Source organism: Cyprinodon tularosa, unplaced genomic scaffold (assembly GCF_016077235.1).
Source record: "Cyprinodon tularosa strain WSP-4 unplaced genomic scaffold, ASM1607723v1 ctg234, whole genome shotgun sequence".
NCBI classification, from domain to species: Eukaryota; Metazoa; Chordata; class Actinopteri; order Cyprinodontiformes; family Cyprinodontidae; genus Cyprinodon; species Cyprinodon tularosa.
In genome coordinates, this window is record NW_024038875.1 from 756,978 (window position 1) to 779,221 (window position 22,244).

At 36.6% G+C, this 22,244-nt stretch overlaps 2 protein-coding genes across 3 annotated transcripts; both read left to right on the top strand.

The window, feature by feature from the left end:
- The first annotated feature begins 176 nt into the window (after positions 1-176).
- On the top strand, positions 177-7,857 carry LOC119784817 (leucine-rich repeat and immunoglobulin-like domain-containing nogo receptor-interacting protein 1). The gene is made up of 2 exons (XM_038287058.1): positions 177-526; positions 4,524-7,857. The coding sequence occupies exon 2, from the start codon at positions 4,536-4,538 to the stop codon at positions 6,363-6,365; it is 1,830 nt and encodes a 609-aa protein (XP_038142986.1). The 5' UTR covers positions 177-526; positions 4,524-4,535; the 3' UTR covers positions 6,366-7,857.
- A 2,385-nt stretch (positions 7,858-10,242) lies between these two features.
- On the top strand, positions 10,243-17,672 carry vps72a (vacuolar protein sorting 72 homolog a). Of its 2 annotated transcripts, none has more exons than XM_038287095.1 (6): positions 10,243-10,597; positions 14,720-14,872; positions 15,344-15,464; positions 15,658-15,837; positions 16,479-16,623; positions 16,961-17,672. In XM_038287095.1, exons 1-6 carry the CDS (start codon positions 10,481-10,483, stop codon positions 17,349-17,351), a joined length of 1,107 nt encoding a protein of 368 aa, XP_038143023.1. In that variant the 5' UTR covers positions 10,243-10,480; the 3' UTR covers positions 17,352-17,672. The 2 variants fall into 2 exon arrangements, with proteins under 2 accessions (XP_038143023.1, XP_038143024.1); XM_038287096.1 differs by having other exon boundaries at positions 15,661-15,837.
- The last annotated feature ends 4,572 nt before the right edge of the window (positions 17,673-22,244 follow it).

Sequence of the window (22,244 nt, forward strand, 5' to 3'; positions counted from 1 at the left end):
TAATAGCATTACAACCAATGTTTCCCAGACTAAATAAAGAGGTTTACAAAAACAATTCAATTTTTGCAATGGTCGAGACAGAGCAAAGGGCTAAAAAAAAGATTCCTGAAAGTGTCTGTGGCTCAAATTCCTTCCCATAAGGTGTTGCTCCTAAATCCTAAAACTGGGCAGACCTGAATCCTGTCATCCAAGCACTGAGCATTGGAGGGAGTCCAGCAGCTACTGCATATAATCCCCCTGCACGCTCTCCACATCCACAGCCGAGTTGTTGTTGTTGCCATGAGGACGGCTGAGTTGCAGAGAGAACGGAGCTGCAGCATCACACTTCCTCTGGAGTTTGCGTTCTTAAAATGGGAGGAGGATGAGGAGGAGGGTGAAGCTTTCCTGTTGCCGCTTGCTTTTTTGCTTGCTCAAACTGCTTGTTACTTGAATGGAGGGTCTGAATCATCTCTGCTCATTTTCACCGTTGGCAACAGCAACACCAGATATTTGCATTTGAAACATGAGCACTTCATTTTGAAAAAAGGTGAGTTGACATTTCAGATTCTTTGTTATTCAATCAAAAAGTGTTTTAGTTATGTTAGTTTTAGGGGGCAAAGTGTTTGAGCTTGACTTAGATGCGGCATCATCAATAAAACGAAAATATTTTGCACCTGATCGCTGTTTTCACATTGAGTTATGGGTTCTGAGCTATGCAGAGCTGCTGCCATCCTCATCACATTCTTTGTGTAAACAATAATCTGCATCAAGATTGTTTCAGCTTCCTAGAAAGAATCTTCTCGGAATGAGAAGGTCCTTATTTAGATGCAGTGAAAGAAGTGGCATATCACTTTAAAAGTTAATGTATAAACAGAGATATCTAGAAGAGAGGTAAAAGAAACAGTATATTATTTGAGATGCAAGAAAGAGGAGATGAAAGCAAGAGCTGAAAAAAATAAACCATCCTCCTCTTCCTTTCTCTTCATCTGACGTGTTGCACACTTCATAGTGTTGGCAAGTGATAAGCAGAGATGCCAACACTGATCACACCTGTAGGTGTCATTTCTTTCTCCATTTATTGTCAGTTTAAAGAGATTTTAACAGCAAGGCTCACATTTTCCAATGAGCCGTACCTCCATATACCTGCAGCCAGCTTCCTCTATATGAGACAGTTATATTTAGAGTTTATAGAGATTGTTGTTTTCATGCTAACACAGCATTATCACATTCACAGGCAAGAGAGAGAACTCACTGGGTGTCCCTGTGTGATAGATACTGGGCGTTTTTCCCAGTGACAGATCATCTCAGCTGTTGATTTAAACTCACATTCAAATTCGCTTGTGTTCTGCCCCCTGCTGGCAGCTTTTCTAACCATATGTAAACAAAAAGAGATTAGGAAGATTCAAAGGTTTGAGAAAAAAAAAATCATGACCTTTTATAATAAGCTTTTCTAATATTACAGCTGTTATGTGATCATAGTTCTAGGAATAATAAAGCCATGAACTTTGTGTCACTAAAATATAAACATAATTTTGTTTCTGGAGGATTATGTCTGAGCTGAGTGAAATTTATCTTTGAGACTCTTTTACTCAGATTTTGTGGATATCAGTGTAGCTTTTATTGCAGAAATATTAGCTACTTTAAGGATTTCAATTTGCAAAAAGTGGATATTGCATGATTTTCTTTTAGTTAGGTAAAAACTGTACACTTTATATTTTTATGTATTTTCTTTAGTGTTAGAAAATGGTTGTGCTGTTACCTTTACTTAGAGTAATTTTGTTTGTTGCTTTTTTTAAAGGTTTAAATTTGTTTAGAAATCAGAAACACAAGTTTAGAGAGTTTTATTCCCTTATTTATGTTCTTTTATTAGAACATATTTTGGATATATATAAATAATTAACATTTACTGCATTTTTTCATAAGAAAAGTCAATATCAGAATATATTAAGTTTTAATTAAATAATAATTATATTATTTGAGCAACTTGTTCAAATAATATAAGGCTCCGTTTTTCATTCTGACCATAAAACAGTTTCTGCACGTGGGACCAGCTGCACTGGTGACATAACGCTAGTTTTTAATAAGGAGGGTACATGCATTATTGTGATTCAAAAATCACAAACTTCTATATGTATTTATTAAGTACAGTTAAAAGAAAATCCAAAGAAAGACTAAAAGAATAAGAAGCTAGAGAAACAATTTAGCATAAAACCTAAAACTGACATTTTGTAGCATGAAGCACCTATTGATTCAGATTTTTATGCACTTGTCAATGTTATGTTAGTTTAAATGATTAAATAAAGGGTAACTGCCCTTGTGAGATATCTGAGACATCTGAATATTTGCATTCTAAAGCCATAGTTTACAGGGAGGTTTCTAAGGATGAAAAGATGTTAGTCTCAAAATGGTATAATTCATGACAGAGTTACAAAGTGTGGAGAATTTTATAAAACATACAGTACAATAGGGCCTTTAGGAGAAAATGCTTCAAGGGCTAAATTATAAAATTAAATCAAATGGAGCTCTAACTAAGTACTGCTTTTAACAAATATCTTTCATTTTCTTTGGAATTGTATATGATAAGAGTCTAATTACTGTATATGATGAGAAACATCATACTCTTATTTCACTGCGTATGGTACAGCCCTCCAGAGCACTTTGTGGTACCTATGTGAAGTCCTAAGTAATGGAACTAAACCTCATAGGCTCCGTTTTTCATTCTGACCATAAAACAGTTTCTGCACGTGGGACCAGGTGGAAAGAAAGTGTTTTGTCTGTCTTTCTTTAATACACTCAGTGTGCTGATTCAACAGAATAAGGAATTTCAGTCTTTGCAGCTTAAACTAATACTGATATGTTAGCTGATAATTGAGTGTTATAAAAGAACAGTGACATCTGGGGCTGTTTCAATCGAAACCTTTTACATTAACAAAGCTTTTTGCAATGAATTCATCTGCATTTGATTACCCTGCTAATTAATTTATCAACATCCTTAGAGATCAGAGCAAAAACTCAAGCTGTAAAATGTAGCGTCTTTGTCGGAGATAAAAATAGTGCTCAAAGATACAAAGAGATGAAATGTTGGCTAAAGAGATAAAACAAACCCTCATTGTGAAGCCTGATGTGAATACAGCTTATTTTCTGTATCACTCTATCAGCACACATACAGTAAGAGCACACTGGCTGTACAGCCTACTCTTTGTTTGTAGTGTTTTTGCCTTCTTACAAATCCTGCAAGAGCTGTCAAGCTAAAATAAAACCTCCCTTTTGACTACTGCATCCAAGAGCCTCAATCCTTGTTGCTAAGGTTACATCCGCACCATCAGTTGGAGCTATATTTTTTTTAAAATGTGCTTTGACTTCAGGTTTTCATCATCCGACTCAAATAGTTGCAAGAGTATTTGTTGCATATTGTTAGAGATGACAACAGGTTTTCCTTATGTTGTTTCCTGGACTTAAAGTGAAATGCATCATAACTTATCTCTTCTCTTTAATGAATATTTAAAAACAGAGCAGACATTTTCCACACATCTAAGGAATATATATAAAAAAGGCGATACTTATAGTTTAAGAACAGAAAAAAGACAAATTTTCAGCATTCAATTCTTGAAATTCATGAAATTTGCTATTGACAATAAAAGTAGCATCTTCCTATAGCCAAGCTAAGGCAACTTCATTTATAAAGAACATTAAAAGTGGTTAAAAAATGAATGAATTATAAATGAAATAAATAGAAAACATAAAAATGTTTACATAAATATGTTATAGTTAGCACATTCATACAAAGATTACCCACAACCGCTTTTGTGCTTTTTAAATTTCTTCACTGTTTGTTTGCAAGGAGGCGAACCTTCGTGTCATCTATTGTATTAAAGCAGTCTTCATAAATCAGTGCTGTAAAATGTTTCCCTCTTCTTGCTTTTTTGACTCTTAAATCATAAAGCAAACAGAATCAGACAAAGTTAACTCAAGTTCATTCAAAAGGTAGTTTTAAAATAGTGATTTTATTTAGCAATTGAAAGTTATGTGAACTGACCTGAACCGATGTGGAAAAGTATATCCTCCCCAGGAACTTTCTGTAGTTTTTTTTTTTTTGTTATCCCTCTCATGCAAAAAAACAATGTGACAAAAAGAGAAATAGATTAAATCTATAAGATGACAATTGCTTTTTCAAAGTTTCATAGCCTATTAAAGACATCTGAATCAGTTATAATCTTCATAATGTTAAAAGAAAGGGATATCAGAGTAAATATTTTCACATTAAAGTATATTCTTAATATAGTATAAAAAAGTGCAGGTTGCTACCTTTTTTTTAAACTTAAATATTCTTATTTAATAGAATTCATTTTACTTTTACTTTAAAGATTGAAGGATTTACATGCAGTATAATACAGCTAACCCCTTTTAGCCAAAATGAAATTCTTCATATTTAGCTGCTCTTGAATATTTCAAAAAATATATATACGACCCATTCTTATACTGACATGTTTAGAACAGACTTCACTGTGTTACAGATTTTATGTTCCTTTGCTTCTCACCCACAGGCAGATCTCCAGATGTTTAAGGGGACTGCAGCCCACCTATGTTTGTACTGGAGAGCTGTGTACCTGCTGGCTGCGGGGGTGGCATTACCGTCTGAAACGCTCTGGCTGTGTCCACCTCCCTGTCGCTGCAACGCTGCTGTTCTGGAGGCGAACTGCTCTGGTGCTCAGCTCGGTGTCGTACCCAATGGTCTCCCACAAGATGCCGAGCTGCTCAACTTAACCCAAAACGCCATCAGGACTTTGGTGAATCAGCAGTTTCAAACACTAACTCAGCTTTTACACCTTGATCTAAGTGACAATCTTTTGGCATTGGTTGAAGTGGAAGCCTTCTTCGGTCTGCAAAATCTGTTGACGCTGAATCTTTCATACAATCACCTCACAATTATTTCAGTGGGAGTGTTCGCTGGTTTGACAAACTTACAGTTACTGGATATAAGTAGCAATAAGATTCTTGTGTTCTTAGACTTTACTTTCAGGGACTTAGCATCTCTGGAGGTTTTCCTAGCAGACGATAATGACATTGTTTTTATCTCGAATCAAGCCTTGGCTGGACTAAGTAGACTACAGATGCTGGATCTTGATGGCTGTAACCTCACTGCTGTGCCAACAGAGGCGCTCACTCACCTGAGTGTTTTGAAAAGCCTTCATGTTCACCAGCTGGGCCTCAAAACGCTACCAAACTACTCTTTCCATTCTCTGCTGCACCTTAAAGAGCTCGTCATTACTCATTTCACCAGGCTGGAAACTCTGTCAGGCAACAGTCTCTTCGGCCTTAACCTTACATCCTTAACCATCAAACACTGCAACCTCAATGAGGTACCTTACACTGCTTTGCATCACCTTGTATACCTCGTGTCCATTGACCTTTCTTTTAACCCTATTACCTACATCCATGGAAACCTTCTTGGTGACTTGCTAAGGCTTCAAGAGTTTCATTTGGTCGGCGGCTCACTGGTAAACATCGAAATAGGAGCATTTAAAGGTTTGGGATTCTTAAGATTGCTGAATGTTTCAAGAAATCTTCTCACCACACTTGAAGTGGGATCCTTTCATTCAGTGGACACCTTAAAAAGCCTGGGACTTGATGACAACCCCCTTGCTTGTGACTGCCGCCTGCTTTGGGTGACTCAAAGGAGGCTTTCTGTGGACTTTGGCAGGCGGCCGCCGACCTGTATGACCTCCACCAAGCTGCAGGGCTGGAGTCTTCTGGAGTTTTCTGAAGAGGAGCTACAAAGTCTGCTTACCTGCCGGCAGGCTCGAATTGTGGACCGAAGGTCACAAGATGTGAAAATAGATCAAGGACACTCTGTGGCGTTTTACTGCAGTGCACAAGGTGATCCCCAGCCATCTGTCATCTGGCTTAATCCACAGCTAAGGCAGGTTTCTCCAGTTGGCAGGATACGGGCCCTCTCCGATGGCTCCCTGGAGGTCCGCTACGCTCAGCCACATGATAGCGGAATGTATATCTGCGTGGCATCCAACGCAGCAGGGAATGAAAGCCTGCATGTCAGTCTTCATGTCCAAGCCTTGCCATCACCCTCCAAAAAACGCTTTCGTCTTAAAAGTTGGCTGACTTTTCCGTCCTCTCCTCCAGGAGGGGACAGAAATGAGACTCTCCCATTCGATGTGAAAACCCTTCTAATTGCAGCAACCATCGGGTTCCTGTCGTTCTTTGGCTCTGTGTCTGTGTGCTTCATTTTCATGTTCTTCTGGAGCAAAGGAAAGGGGCAAATAAAGCACACAGCAACAATTGAATACGTGCCGCGAAGTGCCATGAACAAAAGTAACACAGGTACATCAAACTACATGGAGACAAGCAGATTTACAATGAAGCTCATATGAGTTAGTTTGATTTACAATAAAGCAGAGAACTAAAACAATGTGAAACTCAACATTCTTAATTGTTTTCATTTTTACATCTGATGTTACTATATTTTACTAACAGCAGAGTCCTGTTATTTGAATGCATGAAGCATGTTCTGTTCCAGACATTATGAGGACTACAGATTGGCTTCTTAAAATATATTCAAGTATTATTTTAATGCTTCTTGCCATTAGAAAGAAAAAGGTTGCAGCTCCTCAAAGTGCAAACATCTTAGACTGGGAACCACATGCGTGAAAGGTGGAGATTTTGACATACAAGCTAGAGATGAACCACTGAGTTTTTTTGGACTGATATTTGTCTTTATTATTTTATTTCCTTGAGGATCATGATATCTAAAAGATGAGGTAAATGGTAGAACAGGTACTCTGATAAATAAGAGTTTTTAATTAAACAGAAAAAGAAGAAAGTCCAAGGCTGTAGTGTAATGAATGAATGAATTTAGAGTTTTGCATACATCAGTATGTCCAGCCTTTAAAGGCTGAAAAGACACCAATATAAACACAAACATAAGGACCAGATATAGCGGGCACAGTAAATTCATGAATTATTTAAATAAACAAGTCAGCTGCCTTCTCCAGGCTTTACAAATAAAGACAATTTAAACACATTTAAATCAAACAATATTTTGATCTTTTCATTATAAAAGAACCAGAACATGTCAGACTTTTTAATCAATAATTCATCAAACAACACTTTTCTTAAATGTTGCATTTCCCCATAGAAAGGGAAATATAACAAAAGATTTATTTCATTATTCACATCTCCCAACTCAGATAAACCAATAAGCCTCTTCTCTTCTGTTGTTTGAGAAAACCTTCCAGTTTCTGAAGCCAGGTGAATACCTGGATACATGTGCTCAGATGAGCAATCAGACATGTTTGGTTCCTTGTCTAACTTCCCTGTACATAAAACTGTTTCATAAACATCCTTTATTTGTACATAGGCTAATAGCTTTGGCATATGTTATGCATAACCATTTTAGTTTAATTGGGAATACATTTTGTTCTAATTTAATTAAGACAACAGGGATATTTATTTTGTAATATACATTAGCAGAGTTATCCCTACCCAATAGTAAACATTAACTAAACTAAAAAAGGTTTGCCAGAATGCATTCTGTAGGGACAAGCATGATTTTGCTTTAAAAATCAGTCCAAACCAATCCAAGTCAGCAAATGAATGACCTAAGAACTGCATAAATAAAGTCAACACTAAAACATGATGTCCCTACATCCCAAGGTGGAGTGGTGGCTTAGTGGTTAGGGCTTAGAATCCTTAGCTTTTGAGTTCGAAACCCATTGCCACTCTGGTTCTTTGGGCAAGACAACACTTGGCCCTGCACTGTTCCCTGGGCACCCCATGTGGCAGCCCACTGCTCACCAAGGTGATGGGTTAATCGCAGACTTCTGTTGCATTCTGCTTGTGAAAAGCAGAAAAGTGAAAAAAAAACCAACAACAAAAAAACGCTTTTATTTCTTAAGTTCTTACAACTATTAGATGTTTTCAAGGACATAATATGGGTTGAAAAGTTTTTTAATTATACAGCGTAGTTTAATTTTTTTGAATGTCACAAAATCCTGCTGTTTTACTTGATGCATGTAGATATTCAAGCTAAATTAATTTAAAGTCTTTAAAGCTTTTGCATACATCACTGAATCCAAAAATTTGTGTCTGAATTTTTTTCTTAATGCACACTTTACTTTTTATTGTAATCAGAGTGTGGATTAATTTTTCACCAATTTGTGAGAATATAATGTGAAGGTTATTTTCATTTCCATTAAGCGCTCTTCAAAATTGGATAGACAGGAGAATTAGCTGTTCAAATCAGGCATATCTGTTGATCTTCGTTATTAAAAAAGTGACAAAAAAGTGAAAAACTTACAAAAAATTTACAGTCAGTGCAATAATTTATTGGATTGGATAATTAAAGTTAATTTATTAAAAGTAAATTCTCTTTACACGTCTTCACCACACATGCAAATATTTTTGAAGGATGTTGATCCCTGCCAAAAAATAAAAAGTTTCAAAACAAGAGTAACAAAAAACATTAGCTAAATTAACTAGCCCTCTAGTTTGCTTATATATGTTTCATATTTTTCTCTTTACAGAAGGTAGCCTATATACTGTATTAGACAATAATATAACTTCTTGTTTTTTATCTTTGGATATTGTGAAAAGGGATTTTAGCATTATGTTGAGGCAACATACTATCAGCACAACATCCTGTTTCTCAGTGCTTATTGTTCCTTTCTTTTTTCTAATATTGTCACATAAAGTGTATATTATGCAATCAGTTCATTATTTAAAGTTTAACATTTTTGATATGACATAAACTGCATGAAATAAAACGCCTGATCATTGCAAAGGTTTCATTTCATCCACCAGAGAGTGGAGCTATTTGCACACATTGTGAACACAGAAACACTGTGAAACAGTAAAATATATACAAGTGCTTGTGAAGAACTGATGAAATAAATGACTAATTCTAACAACTGGCTCATGATGGCTTTCATTTACCACCACAGCCAACAGTCACAGCTGCCTCTGTTGCTGTGATGTTCAAAAGCTGGTGTTGTTGCTATGACGACACAATAACTCTGACAGTATGGAGCACTGAATGAGAGAGGAGAACCAAGATGTTTCCAGAGCAACGTTCAAAAAATGCCTCTTTACAAGAGTTTTTGATCTCAATTATTATTTCATCTGGTAAGATAAATGTTGTAAAAAAAAAAAAAAAAAGAAAAAAAAATAGTACGGTAAAGCTAAAAGTCTACATTTTAAACTAAAGATAAATATATAGAACTTAGAGAGATGCTTGAAAATTTTCAAGGTCATTGATAAAAAAAATAAATCACTAGCACTGAATGAAGTTTAAAAGGTTCTCATCAAATTTTCATACTACAGTCAAAGGTTTAGTTTATTTCTTTCTTTTCATTTTTTGATGTGTGGCATTTTGACCATTTTTTTTTATCCCTTGTGACATTTGATGAAAGTTATACTGTAAATGTGTGTATGGAAAAATAATTAAAAAAATATCAGAATATTGATAATGATATTGATTCAGCAAAAAAGATATTGATAGGACCTTTTACATTTTTTCAAGATGAGAAGCTAAACACAGCATCTACATCAATTAACTAAAAAATATTTTTGTTATATATCTAATACTAATATATCTAATACTAGTACTACATTTTTATTAATTAAATCTACATTCTACAAAGTTAAAAGTTCTGAATTGGTTACATCACTAGATATAGTTAGATACACTTCAATAGAATAGAATAGAACAGATAGAGTAGAGCAGAATAACGGTAACAGTATTCCTGTGCACTAAAATAAAAAATCTAACAATTAAAAACTTAAAACAAAGCCTTGTTTGGAGAACGATTGGGATTTTTGATATAAGACTGTCTTGCAGTGCAATTTTCCTTTATGTCATAATAAAATCTGAAAATATATGTTTCCCTTCTAATTCACTGTCATAGTAACATGTCTATTTATAAAAATTAATTAAATCCAATAACAAAAAAATCATACACAATATAAACTCTTTATTTTTCACGTTTAACAGTATGGTGTTAAAACTCTACAATTATATAAGTAGATACCATTTTATTAAAAGTGAATTCATTTTAGTAACTTGAGAAACTGTATTTCTGTTCTGTACTGTTTGTAGGTTGCACAAATATAGGCTTCAAGGTTGCCATTGGCAAAACAGCTTTTAATCTAAAAACGTGCTTCGTTGAAGGGTATTTAAATCAGGGAAAAACAAATCTACCGAGACATTTTATTTTGAAAATCTAATAATATACTTACCCGGAAGTACATTAAAAAGTTCCGGAAGTGTTTTGCTGCCGCTAAGATTAGAGCTAGCGGTTAGATCCATTGTTAGTTTTTTCTATTAAATGTATCGTAATTTACACATTTGTTTAGTTGGAATGTTTTCACTACTATATTAGAAAGTAAAGATGGTAACAGAAAAAAACATTTAATTGATCAAAAGCTAAACGACCGCAAAACAACAGGCAGCACAAACAAAAGCTAAGGTTTGTTAGCATTGCTTACAACTATGAGTTTGGCAGTTAAACGCGAACCCAGGAAGACTGCGGGAAACCGCATGTCTAAACTGTTGGATGCCGAAGAAGAGGATGAGTTTTATAAAACAACGTACGGAGGCTTCAACGATGTGAGTAAATACTCTGGAATAGTAAACAAAAAACTGATAACCATAGGCTAGCATAAAGATGCTAATGTAAACATTCTACTGATTTAAACAAATTAAACCTATTATTTTCACAATTGTGAAAGTTTAGGAGTTAATCATTTCAAAATTGTATATATCTATTTCAAGTCTATTTTTCAAACTTAAAATAAAAGGATTCACCCAAAAAACTGAATGAAAGTGCCAATTTATTACTTTTAGAATAACATATATACAAATATTTGCTTTGTAAGTATTTACTTTCGTAATTCTTTTTACTCAGACCTGCCCAATTATATATACTAAATTCAACAAAACTTCAGTAGTTTTCAGATAGTTTTCTGAATTCTTTTTTTCTGGTTTGGTTTTTGTAAAATAAGAAAAGTATAATAAGCCAATAGTAGCTGGTAAATTAGTCAGGAACATTTGGACTAAAACTGTAATCAGTTCTTCTTCTTCTTATGAGGTTTTATGGCAGCTGGCAAACTAGTTAAAAGTGCATTACCGCCACCAACTGATAAGCAATTAAGCAGGGAAACAAGAAACGCCTCACCCCCAGAAAAAAAATAAAAATAAAAAATAATATTTTTCTAAACTGTTTAGCTGAACCCAAATAATAAATGCTTAATCACATTTGCCCTAATAATTTCTAATTTATCTTTAATGTATCATCACTCTGCCAGTTTCTAATGGTCCTATTGGTTTTCCCATCATGCTTTCCACCATTTCCCAGTTTAAATCTTTAACTTAAAGATACTCTTCTGCAGCTTTCACTAGGGCTGGGTATTGTTCAAATATTTTCGGTGCCGGTACCAATACAGATACCTTCACTTCGATACAGGTTCCTGAACGATACTTTTTCGATACCAGTTTTATAATATAATTTACTTAGCAGTTTTACTTTAGAAAAATTAACATGTCTGCTTTCTCAGGAGACAAACAAGCCCCTTGAATGGGAATCTTACTGACAGTGCACTGCTGGTATGTGAGGGTCTGAGCGGCTCTGACAGAAATAATATTGGAAGGCAGGATGGTAATCTGGATGAACTGACTGCACTGATTGAGTTTTCAGGTGGATTTTCCCATTTAAAAACATAATAAAATACTTTATTCCCACTGATCACAGCAAATATAGCTGCAAGGCAAATAAAGAATAGAGTAGCTCCGCCCAACGCGCGTCAGAGAGCCAGAGCAGCAAAGCTGCTTCAGCCGCGCGTCAGAAGCTGGTACAAGCAGCAAAAAGGAAGCAGCAGATGCGATTTTGCTGCTCTTTCTGCGTCCGGTGTGAAAGCAGCATGATTCACTCCGCTCTGGCTTTGCTCTGCCCACGGGCTGCTGAGAGGAGGATGGTCGCGCCGGCTGCGGTCCGCTCTTCTTGCAGTCAAACACCGAGCAACTTTCTGCTCTTAATCTAAATCTAAATCTGAATCTAAATTGTTTCCGTGCACGATGTATTGCATTGTGCGCTATTGGCATCAGTCTTAATAAAGTGAAGCCACATTTTTGACCTAGGGGGCATTTTAAAGGGGTTCCACGACACTCACCACCGGTTCACAACAAATACACAGGAACCCTGGCTGTAGGCGTGACCACCTATGTATTTTTCCTGGATGACGCAATCATGTTAAGTGTTACAACCAATCATCGAAACTTTGCATGTTTCGATACTCTGTAGAACCAAAGCATTTCGGTCGGTACCATCAAAGAACCGATGTTCGGTACCCAGCCCTAGCTTTTACTATTATTTTGATTTTTTTGTTTTTTCTCGTCATCTGTGCACTACAATTGATCACTTCAACCATGAGAAGAAAGAAATCTTTCTTTCTTTTTTTTTTTTTTTTTTTTTACAATTAATGAATCTTTAATTTTGGGACCTTGCTCCAGAGGTTTTGAACTTGCCATGTGCTGAACTGTTGGTTTGGGTTTTTCTGACTGGGATGGGATCCTTTTTGCAGCTTCAGCATGTTATTCAGAGATCAAATTTCAGTTTTTTTATTTCTTCAGAAATTTTCCTTTACATACAGCTGCTATATGTTAAAATGTTTGGCATTTGAAGCATCTCAGAGGCAGAGGATTGTACATTTTAACATTGTAGCTCATGTAGCCAATGAAAACTTTGCTGGGTAATTGCTCTTCTTCAAATTTAATCAACACAGATAAGCTATCACACTTTTCACAGTTTCCTGTTGTTTTTAACCTTTTAACTTCTTTTACTTTTGCACAACTTATGTTTTCTAGAATCTCCTTTTCAGGCATTCTTAGAGGAACTCCTCTAATTAGTCTCCTACTAATCTTTTTGTTCTCCACCAAGCTGCGCTGAACTCTTTTCCCCTCAATCTTGTTAATCCATATTGCTTTGACTTGCTGAGCGCTGTCTCTGCAGTTGATTAACAGGTCTCCACTATACAGTATTCTGGCACTTCAGACTTCTCCTACTAGTTTATTTATGGATTTTGTTAACTGATCCGGATCTCAATCTGTAAAAGACTCTGCTGATTAACTAGTCTGAATATACTTTGTACTCATTTTGTGTTCCAGTGGAATTTCTAGATTGTTCATCGCTTGACATTTCTGAACTGGACTCTCCTTCAATTGATCTCTGCTTTTTCCGCTTTTTCTCATTTTTTGACGCTACTCTCTTCAATCTTCTTCGTTTTCACTATTTCCTTCTTCCATCCCACAAGAATTCCTTCCTGTTTCCTCGCTACTCATGGCCCAGGACATTTCTCCACAAGCGACCTAAACACGCACCATCCGAACATGCCAGGAGATTTTCAAAATACCATCATCGTCTTCCCGCACCACGTCCAATGTAATCAGTATTTTGTTGCTACCCTTCATAGGTAAAAGAAGGGCCTCACATTTGATTCCCACGCCTTTATTGTTCATGTTCTCATGCTTTAGAGCTGCCAATCTTGCCTGTTTTGTAATAAATCAAGGAGAAGTTTAGTAGCTTACTTTTAGATTGCTCAGTTTAAGTGTTAATAAACAAATAGTAGAGAGGGAGGGCTCTGTTCCTACATTGCTAGAATAAACTCCAATCACTCCTCTCTGTGGAATTTCACTAGAAAGCAAATAAACTGTAGGAACGGCATAGCATAAGGATCATAGATTCACTTTCCTTCACCTTGATCATGCTATGTTCAAACATCTTGAAGTGCACCAGCTGAAACAGCAGGTTTTCTCCTCTGGTGTGGTGTGTAGTGTTGTTTTGGGAGATTCACTGGGCTGATCCTCTTTGCACATAGCCTCTGAAGAGGAATGGACCCTTAATATTAATGAAAACATCAAACCTATTGTCCTGAGACTTACTGAATCAGGTTCAGTATAATTTGCTAAGTTTGTGCAATCAGCAATGGAGTTTGAATTGGGTTCTACTTTGCTATTGATTCTGCTAGGATGGAACTAATTCAAGTCTAAACTTGTGCTGATTGATTTACTATTGATCCCAAAGCACATGAAGTAATGTCCTGCTGACTTTGTTCTCAGATCTGTCTCTTCCTGTTCGAACTATAGCATTGTTTATGGGTGTTTCTCGTGTTTGCTGTCTCTTGGATGCATTCATTGGAAAAGCTGATTTTCAGCCTCAAATCTGTACACAATCACAAATGCTAAAAGAAAATGAAAAAAAGAATAGATTTGTACATAAAAGTGTGGAAGTCTGCGTTTGGGCAATACTGTCTTTCAGTCTTTTGGTATAAATCTTTCCTGTTTTTTTTCATTTATTAATCTTTCTTAAATGTTTTTAGTCTCCCTGACCAGATTTAATTGTATCATCACATAAAACCTGATTGAAGCTTATTTGTCCTAAATGAGGAAGTTTTGTTTACGGGTATGTTGGTTCACTGTTCATCTGCAGATACTTAAATTTGTCGGGGACAGTTTGCTTTTTAGAATATTTTAAAGCAAAAACTCAAAATCTGTATTTTATTTCCTAAATTATCATTTATTATTTTTTTTTATCTATTACTCATTTTTTCAGTTTTGTGTTATTTGAATTATTAGTGTGAATTGATCATTTTCTTTAATGGGATTATATGTAAACTATCAAGCACAACTGAATACTCTCATTATCTCATCCAACCTTTTCCTTCTGCTTGCATGTAGGAATCAGGAGATGATGAATATCATGGAGAGCACTCAGACACAGAGGATGAGGTGGACAGTGACTTTGATATCGACGAGGGTGATGAACCTGACAGTGACCAGGAGGAAGATGCTCCTCGGAGGAAGAGTCGAGTCGTTACCAAAGCTTATAAGGTATTTAATAAGCTTAAAGTCTATTGGTCTAATATAATTTAAATGAGTCAGAAATCCATTTATTACACATTTTTCTTTTTATTTTGTTTGAGTTATTATTCTCGTTTGACCAGTGGTTAATCTTGTATTTCTATATTCATTCAAATGTTTTTTTTTTGTGATTTCATTGTATAGCTAATAGCATTAAAAAATGGGACAGTATCATTTTTCTCTCTTAAACAGAATCATTAGGAATACATAGTAAAGTAAGATGAATTTGGTAACACAATTTCTGTTTTCACGGCGTGTCTCATATGCTCCAATCAGATTCCATCAGTACCAAATCCTGTTGGTTATATAAGGAAAAATCACTACCTGAGATGCATAATTTCCTTTATTCTCTGCTGCAGTTTGAGCAAGCTATGTGATTTACTCCTGCCGTTTATTAAATAGTTCAGTTGTATGCTGTATTTTCTTTGTATTTAATCCAAGGAGCCCATAAAGGTGGCAAAACCCAAACCTAAAAAACCAAATGAGGAGCAGAAAAGGACAGAGAAAACCAAAGTGGAGCTCAAAAGAAGGATTCCCCAAGAATTTCAAGATTTTGCTGAAAGTAAGATGCTGCAATTTTCTTCTTCTCCCAAAATTATGAGCCATTTATTTTCCTAAATTATTACATTAACAATAATAATGTTCAGTTATATTATAGATAAACAAAAAATAAATATTGGGGATCTTAACTACTTTTCCTTGGTGGGTCTGTTTTTGGTTAATAATTTAATGCTCTGTTCTTATCTTTTACAAAGTAGCTCGAAAGTCTGTGAGACAGTCCACCAGTGAACACACGAGGAAAACCAACCTGCGCTTACAGGAGCGCCAGGATGCTCCTCGGAGACGGAGAGGCGCTCACCGGGATCGTCCTTTGACCCAGGAAGAACTGCTGGCAGAGGCTAAAATCACAGCTGAGGTCAACATTCGATCTCTGGGTAAGAATCGGATTAGTTAGAAATGTCTTACTGCTCAATTGCTCCTGAGAATAGAACTAAACTATGCAGGAAAAGCAATACAAACTGGTTAAAGTAACGACAACAGGCACTGAGAAATAAACTGGATAAAAATGTCACTTCTGGATTTGAATTTCAAACATATGTGTTTCTCAAAAATTGGGAATACATTAAAAGTTAATTTATTCCACTAAATAATTGTTTGAGTTTGTTGAGTTTATAAAGATGGGTGGAATGAGTGGAAGACGACTTGTTGTTTCACCATCTTTGTTTGTCATGGCCTAAAGACCATCAGGCGTAACCATCAGAGTTAATACATAAATAAATATATCACTTTGTTACAATAAATCTAAAAACTATATGAGCTTCACTTCCTCAAATAAAATGTCCAAAATAAAATAAACACTAAAGCATATTTAATATCCCTTTAGGATGAATAACTTATTTTTGAATTAAACTGAATAATGTCAGCAATTAAGATGCACTTGTATTCTGTTTATATTATGCTGGCTTTCTGTACATTATTCAACATCCCTAACGGGATAGATTCTTGTTTTACTATAATTTATATTTACTAATGTTATTTTCCCACAGACTGAGCTCTAACTGGTTTCTCTTTGTAGAAAACTACGAACGTTTGGAAGCAGACAAGAAGAAACAGGTCCACAAGAAGCGGCGTTTTGAGGGGCCTACCATCCGTTACCATTCAGTCCTGATGCCCCTGGTCTCTCACTCACTCCTTAAGGAGGAAAATGTGGATGTGGAGGGGTATGTGTCATCACCAGTCAGACCCAGCTGTCCTTTAAAGTCTTTTTCAGACACAATATAAACTTCTTTTTTTTTTTATGCATGTATATTTTGTCTGCAACAAGTATAATCCGCTCCATGAATATTTAATCCCTTCTATATGAACGTATGCCAAAACATTATCTCATGTTTAGCTGTTATGCAATTTAGTAAGAAGATTTATTATGATTTTTCATCAAAGGAAGAGATTAAAAAGGAAAAAAAATAATAAAGTTGATGCGGACAATAGTAAAATAAATCCCATATTGTACAAAGTGAATACAACAATTACTGATTATCTTAATGCCATCTTCCACAGGCTGGATCAGGACATCTCTGTGACTGCACCACAGAATCCCACCACGACTCCCCAGCAACCCACTGGAGGCCTGTGCTCCCGGACTTACATAACGTTCAGCGACGACGAAGCCTTTGAGACGGCCTTTCCTCCCAGAGCCAAGTCCAGCCCCCAGATTCCAGTTCAGGAGATTTGTCCCGTCACGCACAAGGCAGCGTTGTACCGAGACCCAGTAACGGACATACCCTACGCCAACGCTCGAGCCTTCCGCATCATCAGAGAGGCGTACCGCAAATACGTGGCAGCTCACGGGTTTCCAAGCAGCTCAGGAGGAGGCGCAGGAGCAGACTCCTCTGCGATGAAGGCGGTTCGCCCGAAAATGGTCGTCAAACAAAGTGGGGTTACGACATAAAGGAGTATTTTTATTTTTTTTTAATACATTAAAATGTAAGCTTTCTATTGAAAATCCTGCAGATGTTTGGGGAATAAGCAGAAATTTGTAATCGAGTTAAACTGTTTTCACACAACAGAATGAAGTCCTTGGTTTGTGGCACCTCTATAAACCAGCAGCGACTCTATAAAGCTGTTTCTGTTTCTCCAAACAACCTCAGTTACCTTTACAGGTCAGTGTAAGAGAAATACATTTCAGTGCTACTATTCACTGAAGGACAGATGTTTGAAAGTCAGAGTCCCTGCGTAATAAAGAAAGGTATGGGATTTCAATTTGGTGTTCTCAAAGTTTAGTTAAGTATGACAGAAGCAAAAAGATTGGCAGATTGTATATTCTTCCAGACTTTATTTCCTATTTGGTTGTCTTTTTAGCTTTCTTCCTTGTTCTAGGTTTGCCTTCTTACTTTTTGCCTCCCTGTGTCTCTCTTCCTTTCTTGATTACTCATGTCCTTCCATTTTTTTTGCGTTCCTTGTATTCCTCTTATTACCTTTGTAAAATTAAGTCTGGAGATATGCAACATTTGGATACACCTATCAGAAATTTTAGGTTTATTAGTGTCGGCTCATCTACAGTTTGAATGCTTTCTTTTATTGTCCTTAAAATGTCACATTTTTTACAGATAACTCTTTTGTATTTTCCCTAAGTGGCAATCATTTTCAGGAATACTAAAATAAACATTGATAACTTTGACTTATTGTTTGACTTTTTATTAAAGGTGACAGTGAATGAATATGGATGTGATCAGAAACTAGAAGAAAGTTATATTTTTTTTGAAGGTTTTTGGAAATACAAATATTGTCATCTAGATAGAAACCAGGATCACCAGAATATGATAACAGATTTTTAAATGAAATATGTATCTCAAGCCTTTTGTGTGTACAAAACAACAGGCAAAAAAGTTAGAAAACAAACCGCTGGATTTTGGTGTTTTTCTCTTAACAGGCCTTATAAAAACCTAACTTTCTCGTGTTCTATGTAAAAAAACCAAACTGAAAATGTGTTTATAGTATGGTGCTAAGTAGATCTCCAAGATCTAAAATGAGACGCCTCACAAAACACATTTTTTTTGGGCTTAACTCTTTAAACATTTAAATTAAAACCTGTTAGTCTGCAGCTGAATTCATTCAGTCATCCAACTGAACCCCTGCTTAGTAACTATCTTTGAATTAAACCTGAAACTAAAACTGTTTTGTGACTCTTAACAATGACACTGGAAATTTTCTACAATAGCATGTCTGAATATTTATGTGTATTAGTTGCGGATTTAACTGATCAGGTAATAATCCCGGACTTCCATTAACACCCTGACATCCTTATCAATAAAATAAGGATAATACTCTTTCGTTTTTTTTCAATAACAGCTTCATTCTCTCCAGTTTTATATTCCTCTTCTCTCTGAATGTTAAGTGAAATGGTGAAGCATTTTTCATTAAAGTCTAACCGCTCGCTCTCTTGCCCTGCAGAACTCTGTATTTAAATGAAGCAGACAGCGAACAAACATTTTAAAAAGTGTGCTCGCTTGTTAATAGCAGATAATTGCCTGAGCTTCAGTCCTGAACAATGACGCTATGCTGATCCCTTAGGGGCTTTAGATTAGCTTTTCTATTTTTACTCTCGGTGTACAATGACCTAGCAAGAAAGTCGCCCCCTCACCATTTCAGCAAAGTGAAACCTTTAACCTCTTATGTCGCTAAATAAGAATCATTCCTGCAGCTTTTTACCATCTAGGCCAGCTTTAGCCGTCAAAGAAGAACATCCTTGAAGATGTTTTGCATGTATTCTGCACTCTAAACACTAAGCATCTGCTTTAGGCTAAACTAAAGGTTTAGCCTAAAGCAGATGAATAAGAAAAATGTTAACTTTCCTTGAAAGCTCCATTAGCTTTGAGCCAAAGCTGCTTTAAAAACTTTTAACAATCCTCTTTACCAGATTTTTCTGTTCTCAGTATCTTTAGTAGTAGCTTTGGATTACTCAAGTTGTTTCAATTGGTTTTGTTCATCTATTACTGACCTTACATGATAATTACAAGTGGTATATTCAAACAAAATATAGAGCTAACAGGAAACCAACAAACCAAATCAATCAAGAAGCCCAGACACAATTTTATTTCCTCAGATCCTCAGCTTATTCTGATGAATCTCACTGTTTTCCCTCCAGAAGAGACATATAGTCCCTCCAGTTTCTTCTGGATCTGCACTGGGGTCTTCTTCCAGTGGGACTTTTCTGAAGACGTCAGAACGTTTCCTTGAACCTCCTCAAACCATTTCTTTAGATGACAATGAGTATCTATTCTCAGCTGAAAGAGTTATTACATCTCATTTACACTGCTCCCTGGGCGCCCCACCATGGCAGCCCACTGCTACCCAAGGGGATGGGTTAAATGCAGAGGTAAACATCTCTAATGTGAGATTAATAAAGTTCAATTATTTATTAATTATTATCTCCAAGGATGAGCCCAGTCACCCTCAATCATGCTGCAGATGGCTGACACTCAAACCGAACCAAATCATCAGCAAATAGCAAAGCTAAAACATTTCGGTATTCAAATCAGAGAGCCTGGTGGAGTCCAACATGCTCTCGTAAATAAGCTCCACCTTGGGGCCAGCATGCTATTACCTCCTGCCTTTGGTACTAAAGGACTGTATATTCCTTAAAAGCCTCTCTGAAAAACTACTGGTAGAGTTGCCTTTTCCAGATTTCTTGTATAGACCGGACGACCAACTTTTCCTCAGCAATTCCGTGATAGTAAAATATGGTCAGAAAGGAAGTCACTCCTCCTTAGAGAATCCTTCCCAACATACAGTTGTGTTCGAAATAATAGCAGTGCCTTTAGAAAAATGAGTAAATGTCAAAATTCTTCAAAGAAATTGTACTTTAATGAACACAGATACATTGGGGACACAGTGCATTCTATTCCAAAGCAAAACAATTGCGCAAAGTCATCAAAACTTAAATAATAATAATAATATTTCAAATAAAGTAAGAAATGGCATGTTCAAAAGAATAGCAGTGTTGCCATCTTTCCTTGGAAACTCAAAAATGTACTGTACAAACAAAGAAATTCTTGATAAGTGAACCTAGCTGAGTATCCTAAACTAATATTTTGTTGCAAAACCACGGTTTCTGATGACTGCTTCACATCTGTGGTGCATGGAGTCAACCAACTTCTGGCATCGTTCCACAGGTATTGCAGCCCAGGATAATTGCACTGTATTCCACAATTCCTCAGCGTTTCTTGGTTTTGCCTCATGCACTGCACTTTTTATGTCAGCCCACAAGTTTTCAATGGGATTAAGGTCCGGGGATTGTGCTGGCCACTCCATCAGTTGAATCTTGTTCATCTGGAACCATGCTTTTGCTCGCTTGCTGGTGTGTTTGTGGTCATTATCCTGTTGAAAGGTCCACCTCAAAGGCATTTCCTCCTCAGCATATGGCAGCATGACCTCTTCCAGGATCCTGATGTACTGGAACTGATCCATGATCCCTTGTATGCGGTGAATCGGACCAACACCATAGTATGAAAAACATCCCCATATCATGATGCTTGCACCACCATGCTTAATGGTCTTCAGTGAGTACTGTGGCTTGAATACTGTGTTTGCAGGGCGTCTGACATACTGCCTGTGACCCTTAGACCCAAAAAGAACAATCTTGCTTTCATCTGTCCACAAGATATTATGCCATTTCTTTTCAGGCCAGTCAATGTGCTCTTTGGCAAATTGTAAACGCTTCTGCACATGTCTTTTTCTCAGCAGTGGGACTTTGCGGGGGCTTCTTGCTGGAAGGTTAACCTCAGTAAGACGTCTTCTGATTGTCACAGTACTCACTGTCAACTGAAGGTCTTGCTTGATCCTCTTGGATCCCATCATTGGCTGAGTCTTCGCCAGTTTGGCTATTCTTCTGTCCATTCGAGGGGTTGTCTTTCTTTTTCTTCCTCGTTTTTCAGTTTTTTGCTCCCATTTCAGGGCATTTGAGATCATTTTAGCTGAACAGCCAATGATTTTCTGCAACTCTTTGTATGTTTTCCCTTCTTTAATCAATTTTTTTATTAGGAAACGCTCATCTTCAGAACAGTGTCTTGAACGACCCATTTTCCTTGTTTTTTCAGGACAAATGCACAGCCAGCATGCCAGTTGTCTTGATCCTTAAATACGGATCACCTGTTAACACCCTTTTTTCCCAGAATACCCTCCCTAATTGATGCCCTCTCTAATTGAACTCACCACTGCTATTTTGTTGAACACACCCTTTTCAGTTAATCATTCAATTTCACAGAATCCACAGTATGCATGGCTGTCCTGTTGGGTTTGTTGGTTTTCTATACCTTTATTTTACCCCCCAGAAACTTATCTGGGGTATAGAGTTTGAAATGTTAATAAAACAAGTGATTTTCTTGCTGCTGTTGAGGCACTGCTATTATTTCGAACACAACTGTATAAGAAGAGATATTCACATTGATGCTGGGAAGAATTTTCCTTCGTGGACAAAAAACACACGTGTTCCTAAAAACAGGGTCCAAAAGTTTCTATGTTATGTTCTTCATCTGACACTTAAGACTCTTACCAACTAATAAAAGGTCAACAGTTATTGCTGGGCAGCTTTGTAATGACCTAAGATTCCTCATATGTGGTGATTGCCTGGCTGTGTGTTTCCTGGACGGGGCCGCCTTTTACAGCTGCTTTTTATGTCTCTGCTTCCGTCTCCTTGAACCCCAGTCGGCCTCGGCAGATGGCCGCTCACACTGAGCCTGGTTCTGCTGGAGGTTTCTTCCTGTTAAAAGGGAGTTTTTCCTCTCCACTGTCGCTACAAGCATGCTTAGTGTGGGGGATTGTATTTGAGTCAATGAATCGATAC